The 27,241-nt window shown below is 34.5% G+C and overlaps 2 protein-coding genes across 3 annotated transcripts in view; both read right to left on the minus strand.

Moving 5' to 3' along the window:
• On the minus strand, positions 1-24,235 carry LOC111627325. The gene is made up of 3 exons (XM_023370876.1): positions 23,874-24,235; positions 1,466-1,624; positions 1-1,376 (listed from the first exon to the last, which is right to left on the minus strand). Exons 1-3 carry the CDS (start codon positions 23,938-23,940, stop codon positions 1,171-1,173), a joined length of 432 nt encoding a protein of 143 aa, XP_023226644.1. The 5' UTR covers positions 23,941-24,235; the 3' UTR covers positions 1-1,170.
• Positions 24,236-25,836: 1,601 nt separating this feature from the next.
• Positions 25,837-27,241, minus strand: part of LOC111627324 — a 28,627-nt gene continuing 27,222 nt past the window's right edge. For both annotated transcript variants that reach the window (XM_023370875.1, XM_023370874.1), the window contains exon 3: positions 25,837-26,105. In XM_023370875.1, the coding sequence (XP_023226643.1) occupies positions 25,885-26,105 (221 nt within the window). In that variant the 3' untranslated portion in view covers positions 25,837-25,884. The remainder of the gene's footprint in view (positions 26,106-27,241) is intronic.

Here is a 27,241-nt window from a genome sequence, read left to right on the forward strand (position 1 = left end):
CATGTTTGCGGGAAGACAACTTCCCAATCTTTATTTAAAGCAGATTAGCATCATTGTGACTGTTACACACGCTCACATACAGATGAGGGACATTGCACAGGATTTTGAACGGACGACACCATTCAAAAAGAAGAAAATAAAAACAAAAAAAAATTAAGTTATACACAAATAAATTCCGCGGTAAAAAAATACACACTCACCAGCTAATGAGCTTAGAATTAACATCAAAATTCAATCACATATGTTTTTTTCCTTTTTTTTGTTTTTGTTTTATATAGTTATACACAAATATAATAAAATTATACTATCAGTCCTTGGAAATTTAACATGGTTCCTTACAAATTAATGATGGAAATTTTAGAGTATTAATAAAGATTCTCAAATGGACTAAACACTAATTTACTTATAGAGAGATTTCAAAGAGAAGATAGAGAAAGTGAGGAGGACACAACTTCAATTATTTTTTTTTTTTTTTTTTTGTAAAGAAACTAAAAATAAAATATTCTAGAATAACTATACATTTAATGTTTAAAATTCTCTTTATATATATATATATATTCTTTTATATATAATTTTTTTCCTCTTTTATATATCTTTCTATAGCTCGTGGATGCTTTCTTCCGCTTCTCATGGGCTACTTACTTGTTAGTGTAGGTGAATCATTTCATTGTTTTATTAACTAATTGTTCGTTTGAGATGAAGTCGGACTATTTAATACTATATATTTTTTTTTATATTCAGGCAATTGTTTTTTTTTTTTAAATCTATGCAAACCTCTACCCATCCATGCGTGATTTAAACTGCTAATTACACCCATGTGCAACTTTGATTCGACATCAAAAATGCCCAATTCGGTGAAATTATATTTCTACCTAACACACAGAAGAAATGTGGCAGTTTTTTTTTTTATGTAAAGGAAACAATAATATGTATATATTATTTCTGATTAGAACAATAAACTGTTCTTTTTCCAATTGGTGTAAAAACCCAATTCGCTTCCGTCCGTGTAGTACATATATTTGTATATATACAGAATATAATATTATTATTATTATTTTTTTGTGTTACGTATATATACATATATATATATACATATATTAATATTTTCTTTTTATATCTCTTTGTGAAGAACTACATGGTGATCAAGTTAAATTTTTATATATATATTAGTTATTTAATTGCTAAAATGAGAGTCACAATGGTAACGACGGCTATCCAACTGATTCCCATGTGTGAAGCTGAATTGCAGCCATCTTCTTCACAGTTGCAGTACTGGACCAATACGTTAAAAGTACCTGCTCTCTTCACGCATTCCACCCCTTCTTTCTCTTCAGGAAGCCATCCGCATCCTCGTATATAACGATAATTTTCATTTACTATACGTAACAACGAAAGAAACGACACTTAGTGATGTAATATACTAGATATACTTATAAATTAAAGCGTTTTGTTTTTTTTTCCTTACCTTTTTGGACAATTTTCCGACATAATGATGCTGGTGTATTGGGGAAATGGCTTAGAAACCTTTGATTACAATCGGTAAGAGCGAATGTATAATTTTCAAATGGATCTGCACAATTAGCATCGTAATGTGAATTGCATTCCCAGCATTTAATTGCTCCACCTGTAAATAATTAAAAAATTCATTAACAATTAAACTAAATCGCATTATATCGAAGAAAAAATATTTTAGTGTACATATATAGTCCCCTGCGATATAAGTAAGATATAAAACATCACGTTGGACGACTATTGGATAGAAATACCATTACCTTAACGGTGATTGGTCGAATTTAAAATAACGTTGTTTATTTTAATTTTTTTTTTAACCAATGACTTTCATTTTCTTAATTAAATATCGTTGAAATATGATTAAAACCGATAATAATATATTAAATTAATTAATTTATCGTAAAAAGACTTTAATGCAAAATTTTTTTACGTGGCAATTATTTTAATTTTCAAAGTATAAATTTATATACGTTTAAAATTTAGTATAATTTTATATTATAACACTTGAATTTATAATAATTATTGCATGTAAACTAGCTGCATGCAAGAAGTTATTAAATGTTTCAGCAATTCCGCAACTGGCAGGATCTGAACACAGATCGATACGGGTTGACATTTCGAACAGGAATCTTGCTATGCTTATTTTTCTAGAATAACTTCAGTGAAAGAATTTACTTCACAGAAGAGGGAAAAAATGCAGTTGCTATAAATAATTTTTTAAAAAAGAAAAAAACATATCCATTTATTTTATTTATTCTTAAAGTTTTTCGTTTAAGTTAAAATTAAATCATCATTTTTTTAATAAAAAGTGAATATTAATAAAAAAAAATTGCATTTTTTTAAAAGTAACACAAGTGTTTTAATACTATAAATAAATTTTCTTAATATGTAAGTTAAATATATGCTACATACCCTATCAGAGGGGCCATTTGGCTTGAACCTAGCATTTACACGAGCCTCAAAAACACATTTCATATACATTATTCCATTGCATTTCTTGTATAATATAAGAAAACTTTTAGTCGGAATTTATCATTTGCAATTTTTTCAAACTGTTTTCGCCTTATGGAGACTAAGAGGGCCTTTTTAATCTTACTCTTAGGTTCGGCCAGGCCCAAATGGGGCATCCGGATATTGAGGGACAGGGCCCGATATATCCGGAAAAGACTACTCCCGAAAAATCCTTGAGATTCAATTCTAGGCCCCCCAGAACATAGGCTAAGATCTTAACCTCCTCGACCATCCGGTCATCATCTATCGATTTGGTTAAATGTGTTGAAGCGAATAACTGGTTTTGGTCTTTTTACACAGAACTAAAGACTTATGAATGACTACCAAAATGGGCAGATCTGACTAGCAATGCGGTTAACAAACACCTGCTCTAATCATAAAGACAGATCGAGATTTGTCAAGAACTTAAGAAGCTATTGGATAGGATAGAGTCGAGGCATTGTCTCTTTTATTGGTATTAGTGGCATACGAATTTGTTCTTATAAGAAGTTTTTTGGGTGATTTCTTCGAACTATTGTACGCGTAATTAAATGCGAAGAGATTTGTCAAAAGTATATTATTGTACAACAGGGAGGGAGAAGCCAAAAGTGGCTCAATTACACGTAATTAAATTAACGTATAGTCCCTAAGCTACAAAATATAAAATGCTCTTTCATGAATAATAAATTTAAAGAGTTTAAGTTCTGTGCAGCATTTTATGTGTGAATCCTACCATGCTAAATATAAAAAGCCCTGAAGCTGCATATTGAAAATAAAACCCATAAGACGATAGATCCATGAGCCTATACTGTTTACAAATTATAGTAGAGCATATAATCTTGTATCGAATACTAATCTCCGTGTTGATTAACGCAGAATGTTAAAAAAAAAATTAAAATATACGTGCATGCAACAGCTTAAGCTATTGGTCGCTGCATCAGAAATCTATTCCTCCATATATGCAAAACTCGTACTTATTGATCAAAGTTTATCCGAGGAGTTAAAGAATCTACAATTCACCATTTCTTTTCAAAATCTTTTCAAAAGTTTGGATCGTCAATGGCATTTATATGTATATCGTCAGCATCGATTTTCTTTGATGCTACTGAAAAAATAAGAACTATCATGGACGATTTGAAATCAAATATTCTCGTGCCTGAAAGAACCATTTCATAATAGGACTTATATTTGTCCTATATTAAATTAAAAATCATTACTTCAATGGCTTTAGAATAACGTTTACGAATGGATAATTTGCAATAAGTTCCATTAAAGATTTTCACTTCACCGAAATTTCACGTCATCGACTGAAAACTTGGCACTCGCGGTTGATTTAATTCGTTTTCAATCTACGTTTATTTTCTTGTACAAAGCATTACTACAATGACACACACAATTGATTTAACAATATAAAATACACTATCTTTGAGCTTATTATCATCGTTTAAAATAGGGATGATCTCTTTTATTCTTAACAAAAATATTGATAAAAAGTTTCATCTCCCCGAAAATCAAAGCAAATTTCGGTTATTTATGTATTCAATTAGATATATTTAAAAGAAGACCACACTTCTTAAAAATAAAATAGAAAAGCATTGCTATTCTTTCCTCTTAGTTCAATACCGCTTCCCACGCTCTTGATTTTTAAATATGGCGGCTCCGAGTACTTGTAAAAGCCAAATCTCATTGATAAAATGCATTAAAAAACATTATATACGTTTTTATTGAGAAAGATGAGCCCTAATAAAAGCACTTATTCGTTTTTATTTGTACATCTTCTACCATGTGGACACTTAGAGTACCTTATTTTCCATACCAATCGTGGGTTCGGCCAGGCCCATTTTGAGGAAGCTGTATAATAATGAACTAAAAGCGGTCTTACTAAAACATTTTTCTCTTCCTAATTTATAACAAGTTCTTAATTCATAATTTGCCGGTAGAAAGGAAGAGCTTGGGATTTTTCTCTGGGCCCTAAAATCTTAGAAGTCCGTAGTGATTCCTATCCCTGTAAATTAATGTTATAAGGCAAAAGAGTCCACTAAGGTACAAAAGGGGCCCATTTTACCCGGCCCTGTATCGAGTGTGCATCTGTACTTCAATTTAACGTCATATTTTACATTTTATCATTATAAAAACAACACAAAATGGCGTTAAAATCCACACCAAATTGGCTCCTTGGTTGAAGCCGCGTTTATAGTGTAAGATAATCAAATAACATTTGTTTCTCTGTATATAAAAAATATATATAGCCTATATTATTAAAATTTATCAAATTTTACTACAATAAATTTCTAGCAAATTTAATTAATAAATATATAAATTAAATCAACATCTAATGAAGGATTATTGGGCTATTAAAACTAAATAATTACTAAGCAATTTGGCAGAAGAGACTAGCCTGTAGGCCGCCATCTCTTGTTAAATATAATAATTATAAATAAATAAATGATTGTATTTATAATTATTAAATTATTTAATAATTAATAATAATGTATTTATTATATAATTATTACACACATATATATGTAAATTATAAATGATAAACGAAGCTCCCCCATTCCTTCGTTATTAAAATAACAATGGAACTTTATCAATATAATTAAAATAAATGTATTTCTGTATGATTTATTTATTCTTTATCTTAGAAAAACTTAATAATTTATCATTTCTCTTATCTTTAGATTGTTTTAGAACGGAAGAAATTGAGAATAAGTAGTGATTGTCTGATGGGACAAAGTCTCTGTAGTATAAATTATGACACTGATTGATCGTTCGCCATTTCTTGTCTCTCTTCGAACACTATATTAAGAAAACTGCATGGAAGTTGCGTCATTATATGCGAGAAACTTGTCTAATGCTGATAAATAATTCTTTATATTTAATTATTTCGATGTATCTTTATCAAGGATCCATAAAGGCAGCGATCGATGATTCATTAACCTTATAGAAAGTATCGTACCAAGGTACCAACACAAGGAAAACGATGGCAATAAATGAAACCATCGACGTACATATAACAGCCAAACATCGATTTGGTACAAAACTTCAATCGAATTCTCGATGTAACGCTCTGCCAAATAGCGCCAGTGAACCGCAAAACACTCGATTTGGTGTCAACGAATGGAGTTTGGCACCTAAACTAAAGAACCTAAAACAATAAAGAGTTATATATGGTTTGAATCTAGATTTAGCGCATCTGAATCTCGCACATAATCTACTGTGGCGCAAAATCCAAGTATCTGAAGCTACTCGCGGCGATAGCAATATCGTTTCTATCAATGGAATGTATACATAATTTGTTTTGTAAGGTTCTGTAATATTTATTTGGTGGCGCTATTTGGGTGAACGCTATATCGAGAATTCGAATGTAGTTTTGCATCAACCAATGTAACGAAACTTAAAAATAATCCGTGGTAAATGGTAAAGACGGCAATGAATGAACGTATTTACATAAACTTAACAGCCAAACTTCAATTTAGCGCCGCCATTTATTGGCACTAAATCGAGTGTGGAGCCTAAAGTAAAAAAACTCAAACAATATAGGTATAGAGATATAAGGTTTAAATCTCGATTTAGCACCTCTGAAATCCACTGTGGCGCTAAATTGAAGCATCTCAAGCGTGGGGTCATTTGGCTTATGCCTCATATTTCAAAAAACATTATTTTTTTTATTCGATATTTCTCTAATTTAAACACAGTTTTAATAAACCCGCATAAAGCGTAGATATTCCGCTTAAAATTTTCTTTTCAAATAAATGAATTGATATGGAAAATTAAAATAAAATACACTTAAGAATATGCAGGACAACGTTTAACGCTTTTAGTTTTATCGATATCGCAATTTATGTCACGACACGTAGTCACGACACTATTCATATCACCGTTAAACGTCACGATTGGCGTCATTTCGGTTTACGTCATTGCTACAATGAAACGACAAAGCTAAATTCTGATTGGACAATTTGTAATTTTTTAAAAAACCATAAAACCGATAACCTAAATATAATTAATTGTAAAAATTTCCTGGAGGAGTAGAGCCATGGAGGGCAATCGCGGATTTTCGGACTACTACGGCCTTCCGGGCATCTCTAACCAGTTTCGTTGTGTTGCCCTCGTTTAGAATGCAGTTCTAGACTTTATAACAAAAATTTGATTCCGACTCGGGCCCCTTTACATGCCCAGATCCCAGGGGGAAGCCTTGGGGTATTGGCATGTAAACGGGGCCTTCCCTCCCTCACATTGTCCTTAGATCTAGGATTCAAATCAGTATTGGAATTCCAAACCGTGCCTCGAGATCGGTCGTAGGTATGAGGCCCTAAAGCACGAGGCCCTAAAGTTTCTAATGCCTAAAAGCGCCAATGATCGTTGCATAAAGCACGAACGTATCCACAAACTTTAAGTAGCAAGCAGCTAAACAAACCAATAGGAAAGTTCGTTTCAAATGAAACAGACGATGCTATTGGTCGAATGACGCCATTTTTGCACAGAATGCTATTATCAAACAATACAGGTGATTTATCCTTAAAACATAATATTTTAATCACTTTAATTAAATTTATTACTCTAATAAGTAATTAACCATATTGTAAGGATTACACCTCACACAAAGCATTTTTAATTGCTTTAAACTAATCTAATAAGTGGCAGCAATCCAATTAACTGCGCGTTCCTTACGTAATACGGTTTTGCTCGAAAGCACGTGTTTATTTTCGAATTTAGTACTGTATTAAAAACACGTGTCGTTACTTAAAAATACCATTTGGGCACTAAAAAAGGCATTTTTCCACCTCATAATCAGGCACACAATGGGGCGAACGGAACCTCATAATAAGATATAAGTAATGAATGATAAGAACAGAAACATTGGGCCAAGAAGGGCAAAAACTCGTTTCCTCCAGGTCCCTAGTGTTCAAGAAACGACAAAATTCCGTGTTAACAGAGAGAGGATTATCTAAACAATAAGATTACAGTGAAAAACTGTGGATTGAAACCTCTGGTTCTCACCTTACGACTTGGTAATGAATGGGAGGTAAAGGTGCCATTCCCACTTTAGAGAGTCCGGGTTCGTGTCCGGATCGGAAACCTCAGAAAATTTTCTGGCGGGGGGCCCTTTTCACTAGCCGGTCGTCACATTGTTGGCCTGGCATAACTGGTTTGATTAAAAAAGGCCTTCTTAATGCCCCAGAAGGTGATGAAAAAGCTGATTGAAATCTCTTGTAATCGGAATTAACACAAATAAATTGGCTCACCCCTATATTTTACACAATAACGGCCCTACAGAGAGTAAATATATCATCACAGTTATTGTATTAACGATAATTGTGTCTGATTGGTGCGTTGAAGAGAGGTTTCTGTCTTATTCATCTCGAAATGAATAAAACAAAATGAAATATTTTTGCCTTTCAAATGACAATCGAGAAATCTGAAGTACGTCATCGCCTCGAAGTGTTGAAAAGTATCGAACGTTGCCACTCTGAAGGTCGAATGAAGTTAAAGTAAATAGAATAAATCAAATAGAGAGGTTGGTTCGATTGTTCTTTTTAAATTGTCGCCATTTTGACTTTCTCGTTCAGCACAAAATTATTAATTGAAACGATAAGTATCGAAAGAAACATTTAAGATGAAAGCATCTACTGTTAATCATAACGTGACCCTGCAGTGCCTTTTGTAGGCCTCATTCCCCCCGGCTAAGGCCACAGCAGAGTGGAGATTTTCCCCAAACCCAGAGAAAATTTAAGGGTTTTAGTAAGTTTCTATCCCCTATAACCTAACTTTATAGGGAGTAGGAGTCATTACGGGCCCACTCACCCCCATGGCCCAATACAAGTTATCGACGTTCCCGGTTGGGCTTTAGACAAGAAGAGAATTACGTGAATGGCTTGGTATGGTCCTATATCTTTGATATATAAGGCTATTCGCCTTCTTTATCAAAGATATAGATAGAACAAAAATGTTACTAGCGTGCAGCGAATGGGGCCCCGATCGCGGTTGGTTATGTTATAAGGTTACTCGTTGGCGATTTAACGGGGTGTCACTGTTCAGTAGGTCGTTATATCGAGATTTAACTGTGTATATATATATATAGCCTGTGAATGTTGTAATCTCCGTACTGTAAAACTTGTGATAAACGGACTCGCGCGATACCGAATATCTTTTCCGGTTTGTTAGGTTTCCGTTTAAAACAGGTTTTTTTTAAACACAGAAAATCGTTGCGTTCTGTAGAATTTTTCCCATTTAGGCAGATTTTCTTATTTTCTATTAAGGTTCCGTTTTGGACAGGTTTTACTGTATTTTTATTTAAGATAAAATTCGATTCTCATTGGACTACAGTGTTTTATGTTCCAAAGACACGTTGAAAACACCGTCTAAACCGGATACAGGAGGAAAAAGTCTGTTTGAAAACCTTGGTATGTGTTTTAATTATGATTTACACTCCAAAAATGTTCATTTTACTCAGGCTACGTTATGTAATTGGCATGCAAAGTCTTCGCTTTCCGCATTAGACGGGTTCCTATCGTAGAATAGAAAATCGTTTCGTTTCGAGATATGTTTCTTCCGTTTGGGTAAGTTTCCGCTTTATAGGGGCTCCATTTTATAGTTTCTGTGCTGTATGATGTCCGTCTTAGACGGGTTATTCTGTATATCATGAATATTCTTTGGCTTTTCTTGCTTATTAACGCAGTTACTTAGCTGATACATTGACAACATGCTGCATTTTTCACGGAGTTTTAGAGAACATCCGTTGGGGCGGCGCTATTTAGGAAGACGCTATATCGAGGTTTCAGTGTATTAAGCTTACTTTACCGTAATTATCATTGTTTATTTGTCTCAAATTCTTACACAGCGACCCGGATATCACGAATCTCATCCCTCGTCTACCCCAATTCTGCGCTTTGTCGATTCCATGAAAGCACAAGAAAGGCCCTCTTAATAGTGGTTTATTCGTTGATCCGAACGCTATGAACACCCAAAATAATTGTTTGTTACTTCAATTTAGCGCCACGCTTCTTTTAGTAACAACTCCAGAGGAAAATTAATGGGGCGCTAAATAGAGATTTGACTGTAATTAATTTGAATACATAAAATTAATTATAATGAAACCTCTACTTAGCAGTCCATCGGTGGCCCAGTGGATAAAAAACACATAAACAGTGGTAGTTGGCCTTGTGTTTCAGTTGAATATCCCGTGTTTTCTTCACGCTTATAACGCCAAAATAGAAACCAGTTTACCTATAGAAACTTTTCCAGAAGGAAACCCCGGTAAATAAACCTCGCGTTGATCCGTCTTGTCTCATGAAACCATAACCTCCATTTAGTGCCACCGTTTATTTTCCTCCGAAACCGGCGCTAAATCGAGTGCAGAACTAAACTACGCTGCCTCAAACAATAAATGCAATACACAGAAATGAGATTCGAGTCTGAAATCTCCGTGTCCACGGTGAAGAGTTCTCTAATATTTATACAGGAAAGAGGCGCTTACGAGGAGGAGGACACTACTTAAGAGTGCGCTGTATCGAGGTTTAACTGCATTTTTTTTTAAATATTATTACAGAGGGAGGAAAACGTTTTAATTCCTAGAAAAAGTATCTTTCGTAAACGTTCTGACATTGACATAGAATAAGAAGAGGGCTACGAAAAATTCGGGAAGTATTTCTACAATTCCAGTTTTATTCGAGTACGTTAAATCGAGGTATTATTATTATTTTTTTTTATTCAGTCGAATAAATTACATCACTGCCCCGTTATTTCTCTTTGAAATTGTTTCAGAGACATTCACTCGGCAATATTTATCCGTATCAATAATGCACGAATGTATGTTGCGTGCCTTATTTTGAAACAATTGTACAGCCAAATATAAATATAAATAATATTTATTAAACTAAAAAATGGGGATCCAAATTACACATTTATTAAGTGTAATTTAATTTTAAATTTGATTATTATCAGCGATTCTTGCATGGAAAAATCTCTCGTAATGAGCTAGTAATTCGCTCACAATTCATTCTTATTTTATAAACTAGACGTCTGATTTTTTATAAAAATTTAATTTAAATATATATGCTTTTTAAATTCTACGAATTTATAGAAATAAAATCAAATTTTTGTTATATAAATGTAAGAAAAATTTGATTTTATTCAGCTGCTTTCAAATTCGATTTTTTTTCTCCTCCGTTCATTTTCCTGAGGTTTCTTTTGATGATGGCGATTGAAAACAGATGAATGGATCCATTCTTTTTGCACAATTTTTTGCTGCTTCCATATCTCGGATATTCAAAAATATTTACATCTGCATAAACTGAACTTTCATTGACCTTTGGCCGAATAGATAACACCAGTTAACACTAATCGTTGGTCGTGGATTCGTGCCAAGCCAAGTTGAGTTTTCGGGATTTTCTTCACCTAAATAGGAGACAGTTTTCCAAAAAGTCCCCCCTCGAGATACATGACGCATGGTATGTGGCAACGAGACACATGGGCAGATTGCCCATGTGTCTCGTTGCCACATACCAATAAAACCAAACCAATGAGATGGACACGTGGAGGTTTTCGCGTGTCAAATGAAGAAAATCCAGAAAACTTCACATCGCTCCCAGTTGATCGTGTGCAAAACTTGCAACCAATTGCCAGTGTTTGTATTCAATAGGCCAATGGTGGAACGATCCCTCAAGATGGCATATTGCTTTTTACCGTATCGATCGCTAATATACAGGAAAGGAAAATAAGTGGTAAGGCTCGAGAGGATTTCAACAATTTCCCAAAATCATAAAATCGATAAAACTAATGTAAACATTTGTTCCATCCGATATTAATTTACCTCACTTTCGTGTCGTGTTTCTTACATAAAACACAAAATATTGCGGGCCTCTTTGTAAAATACTAAATTTCAGGACCCGTGCTGTCTTAAAAACTCCCGATTAAGTGTACTTAATACAGTAATAAATACACGTATAAACTGGGTGTTCAGAAACCCACTACAATGCTCACTGCGGATGTCTGTCCGCAGTGGATATTGTAGATTACACAGAACCAGGACACCGTGCACTTGTAAAAAAAAAAAAACGCATTAGACACGGTAGTGGAGCAAACACAGTACTGCCTGAAGCCAATCAATGAGCTGAAAAGGGGTAACCACAACCTTGCAACACCCACTGCAGAAAGATTTTCTGAACGCCCGAATTTAAAATATGCTTAATACTAAAAAAAAAAATATTCCTAATATCGAGTACAGTATTCGATATATCGATTTATGTTAGCCTTCGGAGAAGTGCAAGATAATTGCCATCGATAACTAATATTTGCTATGTTATTCGAAATTCTATACGTCATAAACGCGCAACCCGGTGTAAAATATAAATGTGAGGCCCTTTAAAATGCCGCGGGGCCTTCTAAATGTCTACTAAGGGCGAGGCCCTGGGAGAATGCACGGTTTCACACATCAAATGTTGTATATCGATGACGATCCTTTAGCAACTTAACACCGAGTGGCATCTGGTGTTAATAAGCAATATCGATTGTACTTCCTGACACTGCATTGTGTTACTTTATTCACTTCATTAATCATCAATTTAACTGTTACAACGTCTATTAATTATTTCATTGGATCGCCCACTCGGATTTTTCGGTGTTTATATTGTTAGCATCCTTTCAGAAACGCGCGGGAGGAAGATGGAGTCTATCCCAAGCTAGAATCGATTTTATTTGCTGAAGACAGACACTAACACACTACAGAGCATGTAGTAAACCTCATATTTTCTGTCACAGATGGGCAAGGCTAACGTCACACGGGTAGAAGACCGCTCTTTTATTGGCGAGTCGTTTAAATCCAGTCAATTTAAGTTCCATCGGTAAACCGCGCTTGTGTCTTCAGTGCTAATATTGGCAATTTTGTGACCCAGACCGAACGAAACTAAAGGCATATTCGTTTTGTCTGAATAGTGCAGGCTCTTACGTCATTTTGACGTAAGAGCCTGTACTCCTTTGGTTTTTTTTTACGTGGAAACGTAAAATGACGTCAAATTGACGTAATGGCGTAAACTATTCTGACGAAAGAATGCACCTTATACCGGTAAGTTCATGGCTGGTAAATTTGAATATCAGGAGGATCAGATTCGAACGATTACAGTTGGTGGGCAGAATTAATGTTTGTTTGTTTTGTTAAGTTATGGCAACGCAACACTTGGGCGATCTGCCTAGGAAAGGATGCCTTCCGGGAGGCCTTTTTAAGAGTAACTGGCCCCTATTCAGGCGTTACAAACGTGGAGAAAACCCGGAAAACTCCACGTGGCCAGCCCGTCCTAGCGAGGTGAGAATCAACGACCCAACTCAGTGTTCAGGGAACAGAACCGCTTGGCCACTGGTGGGTCCAAAATTAATGCATACTTATTAAACCTCATTTAAAAATTTCACAAAAATCTCGAAAAATTTTCAAGATTATACTAAAAATTTTTTCGGAAGCAATTTTGTAAGCGAGAACTCTGATACGAGCCTTAGTGTTTGAAATAAAACAAAGAAATGAGTCTTTTCCAGAACGAGAATAAACGTGATTGAGAGAGATCCTGCGAGACTTTATGCACCCTAAAAAATGGCACGGATTAAGCGCGAAATTTTACGAAATTTTCCATTTTTTTCGGGTTTGCCAATGTCCCGAAACCGCACATGGCGGAGTCCTACTGTATTTTAATACTGTAACAATGTATCAACAGTATAATAAAGAAATGTACGTTGTATTAAAGATCAATTTCAGTGAATAATCTAAGCAGACAAAGATTAGTTTCATGAAATTCATTATCGTAATTAATTAAATTTCATTAAAATAGAATTTACAGATGGATATTCAATCACCGTGTGTTGGTAGTGTTATTCCTTCGAACTGTAAAAGAATCTATTTTCCATTCTTTTTATTCATTCATGAAACAAATTTCACAAAATTCGATAAAATAAAATAAAATAAATAAAAAAACAATTGAATTTTCTTTCACAGAAACTCAATATTCAATTATATTTTATTTCATCAAGCTGTTTGCCAATTTCTGTGATACGATACAGTCGAACCTCCAATAACTTCCACCTCTACACGACGGCCATTTTTTTCGGGGAAGTTTCTAGTGCGTACAAAATAAACCTGTGAACAACGGCCACCGCAGAACAAAGGCCATTTTATTACCAGTAACAACGCCGTTTTGCATTGACCGTACAGGTTTGAATTGCTCGAGTATTGAGATATGGTAACTGCAACATGCGACCAATCTGCAAAGAGGACTTTCTATGGGAAAACTAGCCCCTATTTAGGTATTAGACGATAAATAAGAAGAGGCCCTTCTACCTGGAGTATTTAAGAGCTTTCATCGCTAATTTTTATTTTGAAATACAGAAAAAAAAAACAACGTTCAATAACTGTCAAAAATTACATCTCGACTTTCATCACATTTACTCACCATTAAGAGCATTCGTAATGGGAAAAAAATTATTCAGATAATTAAATACTCTTATCAGAGTTGCCGATAAATGTGTATTTAACACATGCCATAAATAAAATTTTAGAAATTTCAAGTAAAAGCTTAGTAAGCGGAATGCTTCCTTTGAAAATTGATGGAGCGCTCTCGAAACTTTTATACTTTTCTGACGTTCTCACAAATATAATTTGAGTTAAATCGCTAAAATATAACAACACTAATCCCTCGGAGCTGTTATCTAGAATAAAATTTTCTAAATTTAAATTTTATTATTTAAATATACATTAAAAACATGTCCGTTCTTCAATGCCTTCGGCGGTTCAACTCCGCCATTTTTCACGCTTAGTTACATTTTCTGCAAATTTTGAAAATTATAATGTAAATACATTCAATGCAAACAATACTAATTTTACTTATTATTTACAGTTATATAATCCAGATATTAAAAATTTTTCATTAAAAAATAATCGACGGTAAATGTATTGTAAGTTTAAATAATGCGAGCGGATTATTTATTTATTTATTTTTTGTCAAAATTAAGCAGATGGCGCTTTGAGTGTTCCGTTTGCACGCCGTTTTTTTCCATAGACATTTAGCGTTAAACTTTGAAGCCTCGTAGAAAATAAAATATTACGTTATTTTTCAATTTTTAATATTTCTAATAACATAGTGGAGGTCCTCTTTCCACTAGACTATTAACTTTAATTGTTCGTGTATAATTATGATCGTTCCTCGCCATTAATTCGTGTGCCTCCTGTAGAACTGTGTTTCCTGCAGAGCACCCAACGATCGACATAGAAGTAACGTATTAATAGATGATCCACCCCCTAAGTTCAGTTCTACTGAATCTCCATCTTACAAACCCCCTGTATAACGTACTTGAGAAGCAAAGAATCAAATCTGATCGTTCTGGAAGCGTATATAGGGAAGTACAGCACTTGAGAATATCGGAATGCGTTATTGCGGGGGTGTGCGCGCTAGATAGTGCGTTATTTCAGTTTCTTCTTGGTAGTGTGATGTTTGTTTCCCTCATATTTTCCACTGTATAAGCTGTCTTGAGTATTGTATCCTATATAAAGTTCGTTCTGTACTTAATTTTCAAATATAACGGATATAACTCTCCCTATTTGTCCGTTATATCGAGACTAAAAGGGGGAGGCAATTGTCCTTTATACCTGACTACAAATTCATAATTTCTTAATGGATTTCTCTAAAAAAAATCCACATCATCATCACACTAGAAGCGACGTGTCCGGCTAAAACCGGACACATCGCTTCCTGTGTAATTAAAAAAAAAAATTAATAAACCCGGATATAACGTCAAAATTTACGTCGTGGATTTTAAATATTCCATAAAGAATACTACTTTATAATTACAACACGGGAATTTCTGTTATCTATTATACACACAACTGATGTTATACGCGGCGAATAAAATCGTTATTTGCGGGAAGAATAGAATAATTAACACTAACATTTTTATTTAAATTTCATATAACAATCGAACTATTACGTAATTTAAGAACGTAGTCGGAAAAAAAATCGATATAAAACGCTTTCTTCATTGGTCTACCTCATTACGTATTTATGTATTGGACTATCTTATGAGCCTCTTCCTTTACTTCAAATGTCAAGTGCCACGGAAGAATATAATATTACACCAGAATACATTATCAAACAGCCACTACGTGACTCGAACCATAAGTAAATTCCCTCATCAGAATCACTTAACTACCCTTAAAACGTCATAATGGAAAGCTCCTATCGATCTTGCAGTATATTGTTAACAACGCTAAATGACTCACTTTGACAAATCGATGACGCTCTCGTAAAAGGGCATAAATTAGTGAAAAGGATTTCTTTATGCCCTACGACTCTTTCACATCGCATTTTACACGAGGAAATCGGTCGTCCTGTAGTTAAGATCTATTGTAAAGAGCCGACATCGTGGATTTTCAATCTCTTCGTTCTGGCAAGATCTCGCGCTTAGTTGAGGCCTAGCGCGACTTAGAGCTGGTCTCGAAAAGGGCCCTCGTCTGTATTTTAAGGATATTGAAAGTGGCGTAAGGTGGGGCCCCCATTGCTCGCTCCGAAGCCATTAAACTCGTGAAGTAAATTAAGAAAAGCAGACTTCTCCCCCTACTTATTTGAGTAGAAATTACATTTTTGGGGCCCTCTCTCCGTGTCCGGAATCCTGATTGGATATTTAGTTTAGTTTTTGGACTAGTTACGCGGTAAAGATTCGTAACACAACACTTGGTGTGGGCCTGAAAAAACCAATGAAATCACTAAACTTTGTCTTATCAGATTAGAAAAAAAAATGAATAAAATACAAGAAAACCACTATAAACGAGAAAAATTCATCAATATAGTGGAACCTCGATTTAGCGCCCTAGTAACGGCTCGTGACCTATATTAAGAAAACTCTTTAGTACACACAGGATTCCGCATTGCAAGCATTATCCCAAAGTCAAATAATTGGCACTGCGTGTAGACAGACCTCGCTATTACGCGCAATGCTTACCGTTTCAGATGCCTCGTTTTAGCGCCACACTCGATCAGAGGCTAGTACATGGAATAAACTAAGAAAATGTCACGCCTTACCACTGTTTTATTACCCCAACTGACTTCTTAATTTTTAGAGATCCTTTGCAAACATCCAAGATATTTAAGGACCCGGTCCATAAAAATAATAGAAAAGTTTTTGGCTAAATGCCAGCGGAGGAGCAGAGTACTTGTCTTACTTGGTTGCATTCTGCTGTCTGCATCAATGTAATAAAAGTGATTTAATTCCACTTTCTCCTGTGCAAGAATAAAGTCCCAATAAATTTTACTTTCGCAATAATGTGTTAAATTTATAAAGTTTTCCGCGAATTTTTGCCGTGGAATTCTCAACGCGCTAATTCCTCCTTTCCATCCCAAAATAACGAAGGCCAATGGTATAATTTTCAAAATTATTCGTGAATTTTATCGTAAATTCACGAACATGAGGCATCTCTTACATAAGTTACATTGTCTTTTTCCACGTGAATTCACGTGGAAGAAGACAATGTAAAGGGTGCCTCGCATTGTAAGGGGTGTCACGCAGTTTAAGTGGTTCCTCTCACTGTAACGGTGCCACGTAGTGTAAGGGGTTCCTCTCATGGTAAAGGTGCCACGCAGTGTAAGAGATTCCTCGCGTTGTAAGGGGTGCCACGCAGTGTAAGGGTTTATCTGATTGTATAAGTGCCACGCAGTGTAAGAGATTCCTCGCGTTGTAAGGGATGCCACGTAGTGTAAGGGTTTATCTGATTGTATAAGTGCCACGCAGTGTAAGAGATTCCTCGCGTTGTAAGGGGTGCCACAGTGTAAGAGATTCCTCGCGTTGTAAGGAGGTGCCACACAGTGTAAGGTGTTCCTCTCATTGTAAGGGTGCCACGCAGTGTAAGGTGTTCCTCTCATTGTAAAAATGCACTCGTAGCTCAAGGATGAAGAATCGTAGAATTAATGGAATGAGGCAACGTAACAACGATCCACAAAAAAGAAGAGAGTTTTCGTAGGAAAATGGCCCCTATTCAGGTGTTAAACACGTGAAGAAAATACGGAACCCTGCACGTGGCTAGCCCGCCATTGAGGCGCAAACGTTCGGTGGTTTTACCCATTTGGCCACTAGAGTTCCGGAAGAGGGAAAAAGAAAGGAAGGACAAGATGGGATAGAAAGAAAACCCGAGAAGCAGTGCATGAGATTGACAGGAGCAGCAGTGGAGTGGTGTGTACCACATCCTGACACCCAGCCAACCCCGTGAGCCGCCACAACAACCGGCAGCCATCAATGAGGAGCGTCTCTCTCCATCTGGAGGAGAACAGGTAAGGGTTCCTTCTCCCTCACCCTCTACTATGTGTGCACCTGCTGTGACGCAAGAGAGTCATCAGAAATGAATACACTGGGACATAAGACGGCGAACTGACCTTTATCCAAAGTTACCATTCAACAAATGATTTCGAGTTACCATGTGACAAATGATTTCGAGAAAACAAAAATTATATCCTCTGCCGGTATACCCCCCAGTTTCTATTTACGGCTCCGCTATTTAATAAAGCAGAATGTTGTCGAAATCTCTACGTAGGGAGAGTAAATTCTCGACAGTTTCTGAGGTCAAACATACAGACTACCGCATCAAAATCTCATTTTCGAGCATTTACATCCCGTGATTGTTTCGCCGCAAATACTACCTACCATAGATTAATTTAAATAGCATAAAATCAATACAGAATTTAAAATAACTGCGGTTTTTTTTTAATTTTTAATTAAGACGACGAATAAATGAAACAACGTAATTATTCTCCTAAATTAAATTTTAAAATAGAAACTATAAGAAAGTACGGTCGGACACGCCTACGTTTTGAACCTGTCAGGCTGTGTAGCGCGTACTGTGTGTTTATTATTGAGGTGTGCATATTGATGTGTGTATTTTGTGTATATTCTTGATAATGTGTGCACTGTATTTTGTACACGCGCTGTGTATATACAGGTCGACCCCCCTATAACACTGTTGATTATTCCGTTTTATATGAATTCCGTGTTGTACGAGTCACTTAGATTTTACAAATACGTAAACCGTTCACAGCCCGGCACATGTATTTGTAAAATCTAAGTGACTCGTACTACATGGAATTCATATAAAACGGTGTTATAGGGGGGGTCGACTGTACTGTTGAGCTGTGTATTGAACGTGAAGAAATCACTTTTAAACACACGCAAAAAGAACGTTAAGAAGCGATGTTTATCGTTAACACATCACTTCTCATCACACGTACGTCTCAGTATAATTTAATATACGCTCTAGTAATACTTTTACAAAAGAAAAATTAAATTTTTTTCGTATAAAATTATTCAATAATAAAAAAAAAATTAGATTTTCGTTAATGGCTCTACTCCGATCGAAAATCTCCCTCCATTTATCAAACGTTTTTGCAGATCATCTCTAATTTGACGTCGTGTCACTATTTCCGAACGAACCTGAATTTTTTCTGTACTAAAATAAAAAAAAAATTTAATAAAGTCAGGCCTTACAGAGAAAAGCACTTAAATATATTAATGCCATTAAATCTAATTACCGACCATTGTTTTTCTCAATAATGGAGTTCTTTGTCGGCCTGTCTGTCAGTCTATGCCACACATAGCGATTTTTCCGCTTTAATTTTGATATAATTCGATTTTTATTAAAATTTAATCGACGATGTGAAGAAATACTCGAATTTTTTAAAATTATTTTATAATTTATACGAAAAAAAATTTTTTTTTTTTAATTTTCATCAATTATAATACGTAAAACTCGTGGGGTGGTCCAAAAGTCGGTTGACTGAGTTGTGCTCGTTTCAATTACAGTTGTAAATTTGAATAGTAAACTGAGTTTAGAACAAGAAACATTTGACAACGGTTAACTGACTTTAGGGCACCTGTATATACCGTAAAACCTGTCCGGAACGGAACTTTAATGAAACGGAAATCGGCCTAAACGTAGCGATTTTCTGTGTTAAAAAAAAACCTGTTCGAAACGGAAAAAATATTCGGTGCCGTACGAGTCCGGTTTACAAAGGTTTCACTGTATACACTGTATAAAGAGTTTTGCTTCAATTAAACATATATACAGTTAAACCTCTGAACAACGGTCACCGATACGGACGGCAGCATAAAAAATGGCCACTTTCGGAGGTTCAACTGTATTATAATACATGCTTTTATAATATAGACGAACCTTCTACTGCGGCAATTTTTTATGAAGTCGTCAGTGTCCGTCAGCACAGATGCGCCTAATTGCACACACAGACAGACAAACGAACAGGCCATTTAACATAAAACATAATAAAATTTCGATACTAAAAATAGAATTGTAGATTAATTGATCTCTCTAAATTACTATTTAGCATTAAAAATAAGATTTTAAAGAGTTTCATCACGAAAGAGCGATCAGACAAACGGACGAACGGACGAAAATACACGAATTAAATACGTAAGAATACCGTAAAATGCCTAGCGGGAAGCTCCAATTTCCAAAAAACTGTATTAAAAAATTCAGACACGCATGGATAAACCGAAACCATAGAAGAGCATTATATGCGGGAACGAACTGCTCGAGAGATTTTTGAATAGGTAAACTCCCGTTTTAAGGGTATCGTCGCCATATAAAAGCGTGAGAAAATTAATTATATGATATAGCAGACGTGTTTACGAGGACACGAAACAGTCTTCTTCCCCTCGCTTTAACGCACGCATGAGAAACTACGGCGTGATGCTACCTAGTAAGGTTATTAATTTCGTCTAGAAACGATCCTCCGATCAACAAGTTGTCCAAATACATTCAGACAAACACACGCACTACACGTTAAAATCATCCGTCGACGACGTTTACTATTCTAATTACCGTATTAATTCGTATTTAAGGCACTTTTAATCCGAACGTAAAATCGGGTGAGTGTTAATCCGGGGTTTACTTTTAATTATCACCTATCCCCCTCCCGAATATAGTTTTAAAAACAGGGAGTGCTCCCTAGATTCGTAATAACGTGATGTATTCCACAACATCACCTCGTTATATCGCTCGTTTGCTTTGCCTCTCTACGCGCGAAGGGCTACAGTAAACTTCGATTTAACGCAACCGCTCGTTTCGCTTCTGAAATCGGCACTAAATCGAGTGTGGCGTACCGAAGGGGCCTATTTAATGTTAATTAATAGGGAAGGATGGCGCTTTACGAGGAAGGCATACGTTATATCGAGAGTTGGCAGCAATATTCCTATTCGTTTAGTGGCGCTAAACGGAAGTATGAGAATTATACGTAGGAAAGAGGAGTTTGGGGATTTGAAAGTCACGATAATTCGGCGAGGATGACGCTTTAAGAGGGTGGTATTCGCTATATACGGTAATATTCGTATTCGCTATTCATTTTTAAGCGTTTATTTCGAATTCATAAAGAAGCAGGCGTTAAAACTTACCACCGAATTAGGCTCCATTAGAGTACCGGGGGTTAAATTTAACATTTAATAAGAGAGGAGTTATGTTTCCTGTCCCCCTGGTTTCCCCGAAACAGAGGAAGTGACTCGTTTAATAATTTGTATCTACGAACACCAGCAATTTGACACATTCGACAATAAATTGCGACACTTTCGCGACAATAATTGAACGCTTCCAAGCTTATAACGTATTCAAAATATTACGTAAAAGACACGCGGTTATCGATCGAACCTCGCAGAGATGGGGAGGGGAGGAATTTTTGGTGAATTTTATTCCGGTTTTAATTATGAAATTCCTCTTTATCGAGTTATTAAAAATCTCGGCGAGCGATTTTTTTAAACGTTGTAATTTGTCGCGCGACGTTACATACGGGATGCCGTTGTAGAGCGGAAACACTGGCTTCACCGCACTCCCCCCCCCGGTTAAATCTCGTATAAAACGGATGCGTTTATTTAGATAATTCGCGTTATCGGTTCTATATCGAGGGCCCTCCTTTTCGTTAATTAATTAGCCAATGGCCAGCGAGAAAATTTAATCGCTTACAATTTAAAATTCGCTTCCTGTTATAACAAGCGGGTGGGCCGAAAGTCCGTTAACCGAGTTTTAAAGCGTTTCTTTCGGGTTGACCGACTTCTGGGCCACCCCAAGAGTGATTTAATTAGCATTTAAAATGCAAATTGTAGGCACCATCGAGAATAAACGGCAATAAATTAACATTTTTACGCATACAGAGGGGGGAGTACCAGACTTCTGTTTTTTTTAACTACACACTAAAAATAAAATTTTTAAAAAATTCAATAATTTAAACTAGGCCAGACATTCTTTAAGTCTAGAAAAAAAATACAAGATAAATCTCCCTTTCAAATGCCATAAATCAACACAGTCTGCAATTGTAGGTTAACCGACTTTTGGGCCACCCTGTTTAATAAATGAATGGAATTACAAAATTTATACTCTTTTATGCAAATTATTTTTAAAATAATTAAAAGAATTATAAAGTGTAATATAAGTCCTTGACAGAATATGATACTTAAAAGGTTTTTTTACATTATATTTACTAGGAATTAATCTCTGCTAACATCCTCATTTATTCTGCTAAGGGAGAACATTATCTGTAATGTAAAATAACCCCGTTTTAACGTTGTAATAAATTATATTTCTTATTAAATTAAAAAAGAAATTATAAGACTGTAACCGCTATCTTTGTATATGAAGCCTCTTAATGCGTGTGTGTCTGTATGTCTATACAAATTTACTCCTCTACTATATGAATACAGACATACCTTCTACTTATTCATGTCTGTATGAATATAGTAGAGTAAATTAACATATTACTATAGTTTGACGTGAATTTGTATAGACATACAGACGTGAATATAGTAGATTGTGTCTCTGTAAGCATACAGTAGTAGATATGTCTGTATAAATATAGCAGAGGGATAAATTTTACATATAGTTAATAAACTATATGTGAATTTGTATAGACATACAGACATACCCTCTACTATACTCATGTCTGTATTCTATTAAAACTCACATATAGTTTTTTTAATTATATGTAAATTTACCCCTCTACTATATCCATACAGACATGAATATAGTAGATAGTATGTCTGTATACATATAGTGGAAGGTATGTGAATTTGTTTAGAAAAAACATACCCTCTACTACATTCATATACACAGATACACACTTATTAAAAGTGCACATAGCTATAAAACTCTGTCTTTATATATGAATGTAGTAGAGGGTATGTCTGTCTATACAAATTCACATACCTTCCACTAAATTTAGAGAGACATACACTCTACTATATTCATAGAATATAGAAGGTATTTGAATTTGTATAAACACACAGACATGCCCTCTGCTACATTCCTATATACAGATACACACGTATTAAGAGTGCATTTAGGAATAAAACTAATATAATAATGTAAATTAAGAAAGTAAAGGTCATTTTAATGCTTTCTGTTTGACTTTTAATCATAGTTTCCCCCAGGAAACATTGACAATTACATTTACAGTGGATATTTATAGGGAAAATAAGGTTTAATAAAGCTTATTTCGAACAATTGAACAGAATATAAACCAAACCAAGGCGTGGATAGGCGAAAAAAGTGGTTAATTCTAAAGGTAAATAATGGATGGAAAGGATAATTCGACTTCGATCCCACCCCCTCTAAGCAGAAATTAGAACTTAAAAATTATTGATCGATACTGTCTATAAATAAACTAATAATTTTCCTATACAACAGTAAAGCCCGGTTATAGCGTTACTAAGAAAACGTTTACGACGTAAACTAATTACATTCCTTAAATCAAACTTGCATAACTTAATTAAAATTAAAATGTTAATTAATTAATTCTCATCCAACTTTTTTCTTTTAAAAATTGCTCTCCCCCCGCCACAGTTTTAATTGTTGCTTCGTTCGTTTAATAACGTAGTGTCTTGGCTACAGCGGGGAGGCCATTCGGGGGGGGGGCAGAAAAACGGCGACAATTAACGAATGGCGTTCGAGAAATAATGAGGAACCGTAACCAAAACGCTTCGATCAATTGTAAAAATGGTTCTCATGCGTTCGTCTTCCGCTAGAGGCATGACGTCAGAATGAAAGTAGGCCAAACGGGAGTTCCCAATTCGACCCCCCTCCCCCTTCTTATAGCGAGAAACTTATTTTCTATAATTCCGCTCTACACAAATTCTAGAACCCAAAACACGAGAGAAAACACTACACAATCGATACAGTGTTGTGTGTAACATAAAAACAATTAAATACAGTAAAAAAAAAAAGAAAATGGCGGATAAATTAATTTCTGGGGAGGATTTTTAAAGAGAAAAATCAATTCAAAACGTTTTTGAAATTGTAAAAAGAAAAAAATATATTTTTGTATAAAAATAAATAATAGAAGGAATTCTCTTACCTCCCTTAATGACGAATGCTAGGACGATTATACCACAGAAGGCCAAAAAATGGTTCGAGGAGGACATTGTAGAATTTTAAAAATGATCCCAGCCGATACGGCCAGTCCCTAAATCGGACACTGAAAACACCAAAAAAAGAGAAGAAAAAATACAACGAAATTAGGCAGTGATGTGAGTTAGGTCTTCTCTCTTCCTTTTCTCTTTTAAAGAACCTTTTAAAAATCTCTCTCCCCTTTCTTGAAGCCTCGAAACTGGCACCACTGCAGAAACCCTATGGCAGTGGGCATGCTCTGTAGCTTTGGGTCGAAATGCTTCTCGGCCATGCGCAATCGGATTGCACCAAGTGTCTTCGATCGTCCCGAAATTCCCGGATGTGCCTTCGATTGATGACGTCACGAGCGATATTGGATTTCCTGACGTCACCGATTCTGTATGGTTTATTTATTTTTTTCCATTGTGGGTTAACGCAAAGTTTATTATATTATTATTATTATAAGTTTAAATTTTAAATAAATATATATATATATATATATATATATATATATATTATAGAATAATTAATAATATTTCATTTATTAAATTATAAATAAATCACTGGTTAATTATTTTATAACCAATTAGATCTGAATTCTACCATACTTCAGTTCTGCATCAAGGGGCCTTCGGGTTGCATGAGGCCCTTTGTATAAATATAAGTTCTGGATATTTTGTTTTTCTTTCATTTTTTGCATACATTTAAAAAAAAAGGCCTTCTTTGTTATTTTTTTCAGTGAAGGGCTCTATTTGAAAGTATATACCAATACAAACTGAGATACAATATGTGGCCTTTAATTCCTCCAAAAGGAGAGGTCTTCCCATTAAACAAAGCTCCTGGCCGGAGTCAGATTTGCACATAAGTTAAGCAAGTGTCAGGTTAGGGTCTGGAATTATGACAATGTAGCTAAGGACTTCAAATTTTTACTTGTATCAATATTTAGTACAGGAGAAGAGTCTGTTGTTTTCTAAGTCCGGTCCCACTCCTCGCCTGTTTCTAAGATAGTTCTAAGCCGAAGACGGTTGGATATTTGAGCGGAACGTTTCCCTTGTTTAATAGAATAAGTGTCGTAGGTCGAATTATCAACTGTAATCTCAAACTAATCCGGAACTTGACGCATTTTTTTAAATAAATCTTTCATACTCAATTTGTATCAAATTCAAAAAATTTTATTATAAATTTCCTTCAGATTCCATATACAAATACATCTGTTATTAAAATTTACTTTAAAAAAAATGAAAAAATAATTGTGGAATGTTTTTGTTTACATTTCATTTAACTGTAAAAACTTTCCTTTTAATCTACTAACAACAAATTTCGCTACTTGAAACATATAATTTTCTAATTAACTGCAACGGAATGGAATACAAAATTTCGAAAAGAAAACTGACGCAGGCTTATGTATAATATAATATAATATATAATTAATGAATGAACAATGTATGAAATGTGAGATATTTTTTTATCATTATATATAAATTATATGATGATATTTTTTAAATAAGTCATGGATTTGACAAAAGAATAAAATGATTTTCACAAATATTTTCAATCTGACTAAAATATTATGCATAATTTTTCTGAAAAATTTAATTTTTCATTCTAAATATAATATTTTAATAATAATTAAAAAAAATAATAATAATAATGAAACAATTCTTGCATAATTCTTGAAAGTTCTTATATAGAACTATCTTTACATTCTATAACAAACACATGCACATACAATATATACTGTATATATAATAATTTTCAAACGGATCACACAAAATCTGACCAAAATCCTAATATCACATCTTTGCATTCGATCGAAACCCGATCTTGCATTTTAACAGGTCACATGCCTCACTTTTCTTTTGAATATATAAAAATAAATTTACTGAAAAATAAAATTCTTCTCAAACAATTGTTAAAACTATGATTGTATATTCACATTCGGTATAAATTTAACTTATCTGAGTTTGTCGTTCCGAATACTATACAGAAAACAGTGCCGCCAAAATGGATGCACTCAAGAGAGTCAAGACGACGCCGAGAGAGACAGTTCTTGATTCGGCGCCGTTACAGCCGTCTTTCGTACAATAGCATTCTTCCCAGTACACACCATTTTCTTTGTAACCCCAGTCACATCCCCAGTTCACGCCTCGAGGAGACGAGGAAGCGCACCGTCGAACTACTGTGCGCCATCTTCCGTCCTCTGTAAAAAGAATAAAAATCATTTTTAGGTCTTTAATCTTTACAAAAATAATTTAAAAAGATCTTTAATTTTCAATCATTCCCGTATTATTAATTTAACTCTTAAAGCATTTCTGTACAGATCAAATTATGCACTTTGCAAAGGAAAAACCCAAGTAAAATCTCAATTTAATATCAATATAACATCAAAATAAATTGCCATAACTATGATGTGTATTAGTGCTTAATTAACACAGAAATTAAAAGAATTAAACTAATTAAAACTAATTCAATTATCCAGAAGTAAACAGAATTATAAATAGAACTAAAATAATTAATATATAGAAGGGATAGTCCAAAAAGTATTATATAAATGTTTCATACAAATCAATTATAAAATCAAAACATTAGTTAAAACATTTACATATGTGCCATGTCTTGTTTTATTTCTTTATTGATTTTTACTACTCATATATAATAATAATAATAATAATAATAACATAAAATATTAATTAAAAATAAAATGTATTTGAAAATTGAGTAATGCTCTAAAACTTTTAAGGACTTGCAAAGAATAGAAAGCTGCATAACATTGGGTACATTCCAGTATACATCAAACAGCACTGTGATGAACTGCATGCAATGTACTGTGGTGAACTGCAGCAATGTTACTGTGTTCTGATATATACCAAGTTCATCGGTGCAGTGACTGAAACACATTGAGCATGTCGGGCTGTGGATACAGTGAGCTCTAATGAAGCAATATGGCTGCTACCACAGTTATTTTAACAAAATAAGTCTGCAAATTCCAATGTAGCACTGTTTCTGCCATCTAGTTAGGTTGCCAGACATTCTAGTAAAATTTTATAAATCATTCACCAGTGCATCCATTATGGCTGAGACTGATATATATAGGAATGTACCCATTGTTAACATTATATACATCATAGAAAGTTATAACTAATAAGAGAATCACAATAATTTGGAAAATGCATATTCACATGGAATAAAATTTAATAAAAATACCAAGAAATAATAGCAAAAACACCATATTACTTTATATTGCATTGACTTCTCATTCCATACAATGAAATCTAGAAGTGCCATAAATAAAAATGCGAGTCCGCAATAGGAAAGACATTCTGTGTTCTGCAATTC

The sequence above is a fragment of the Centruroides sculpturatus genome, unplaced genomic scaffold (assembly GCF_000671375.1).
Source record: "Centruroides sculpturatus isolate CEXI.00-Female unplaced genomic scaffold, Cexi_2.0 scaffold508, whole genome shotgun sequence".
In the NCBI taxonomy this organism is placed as follows: Eukaryota; Metazoa; Arthropoda; class Arachnida; order Scorpiones; family Buthidae; genus Centruroides; species Centruroides sculpturatus.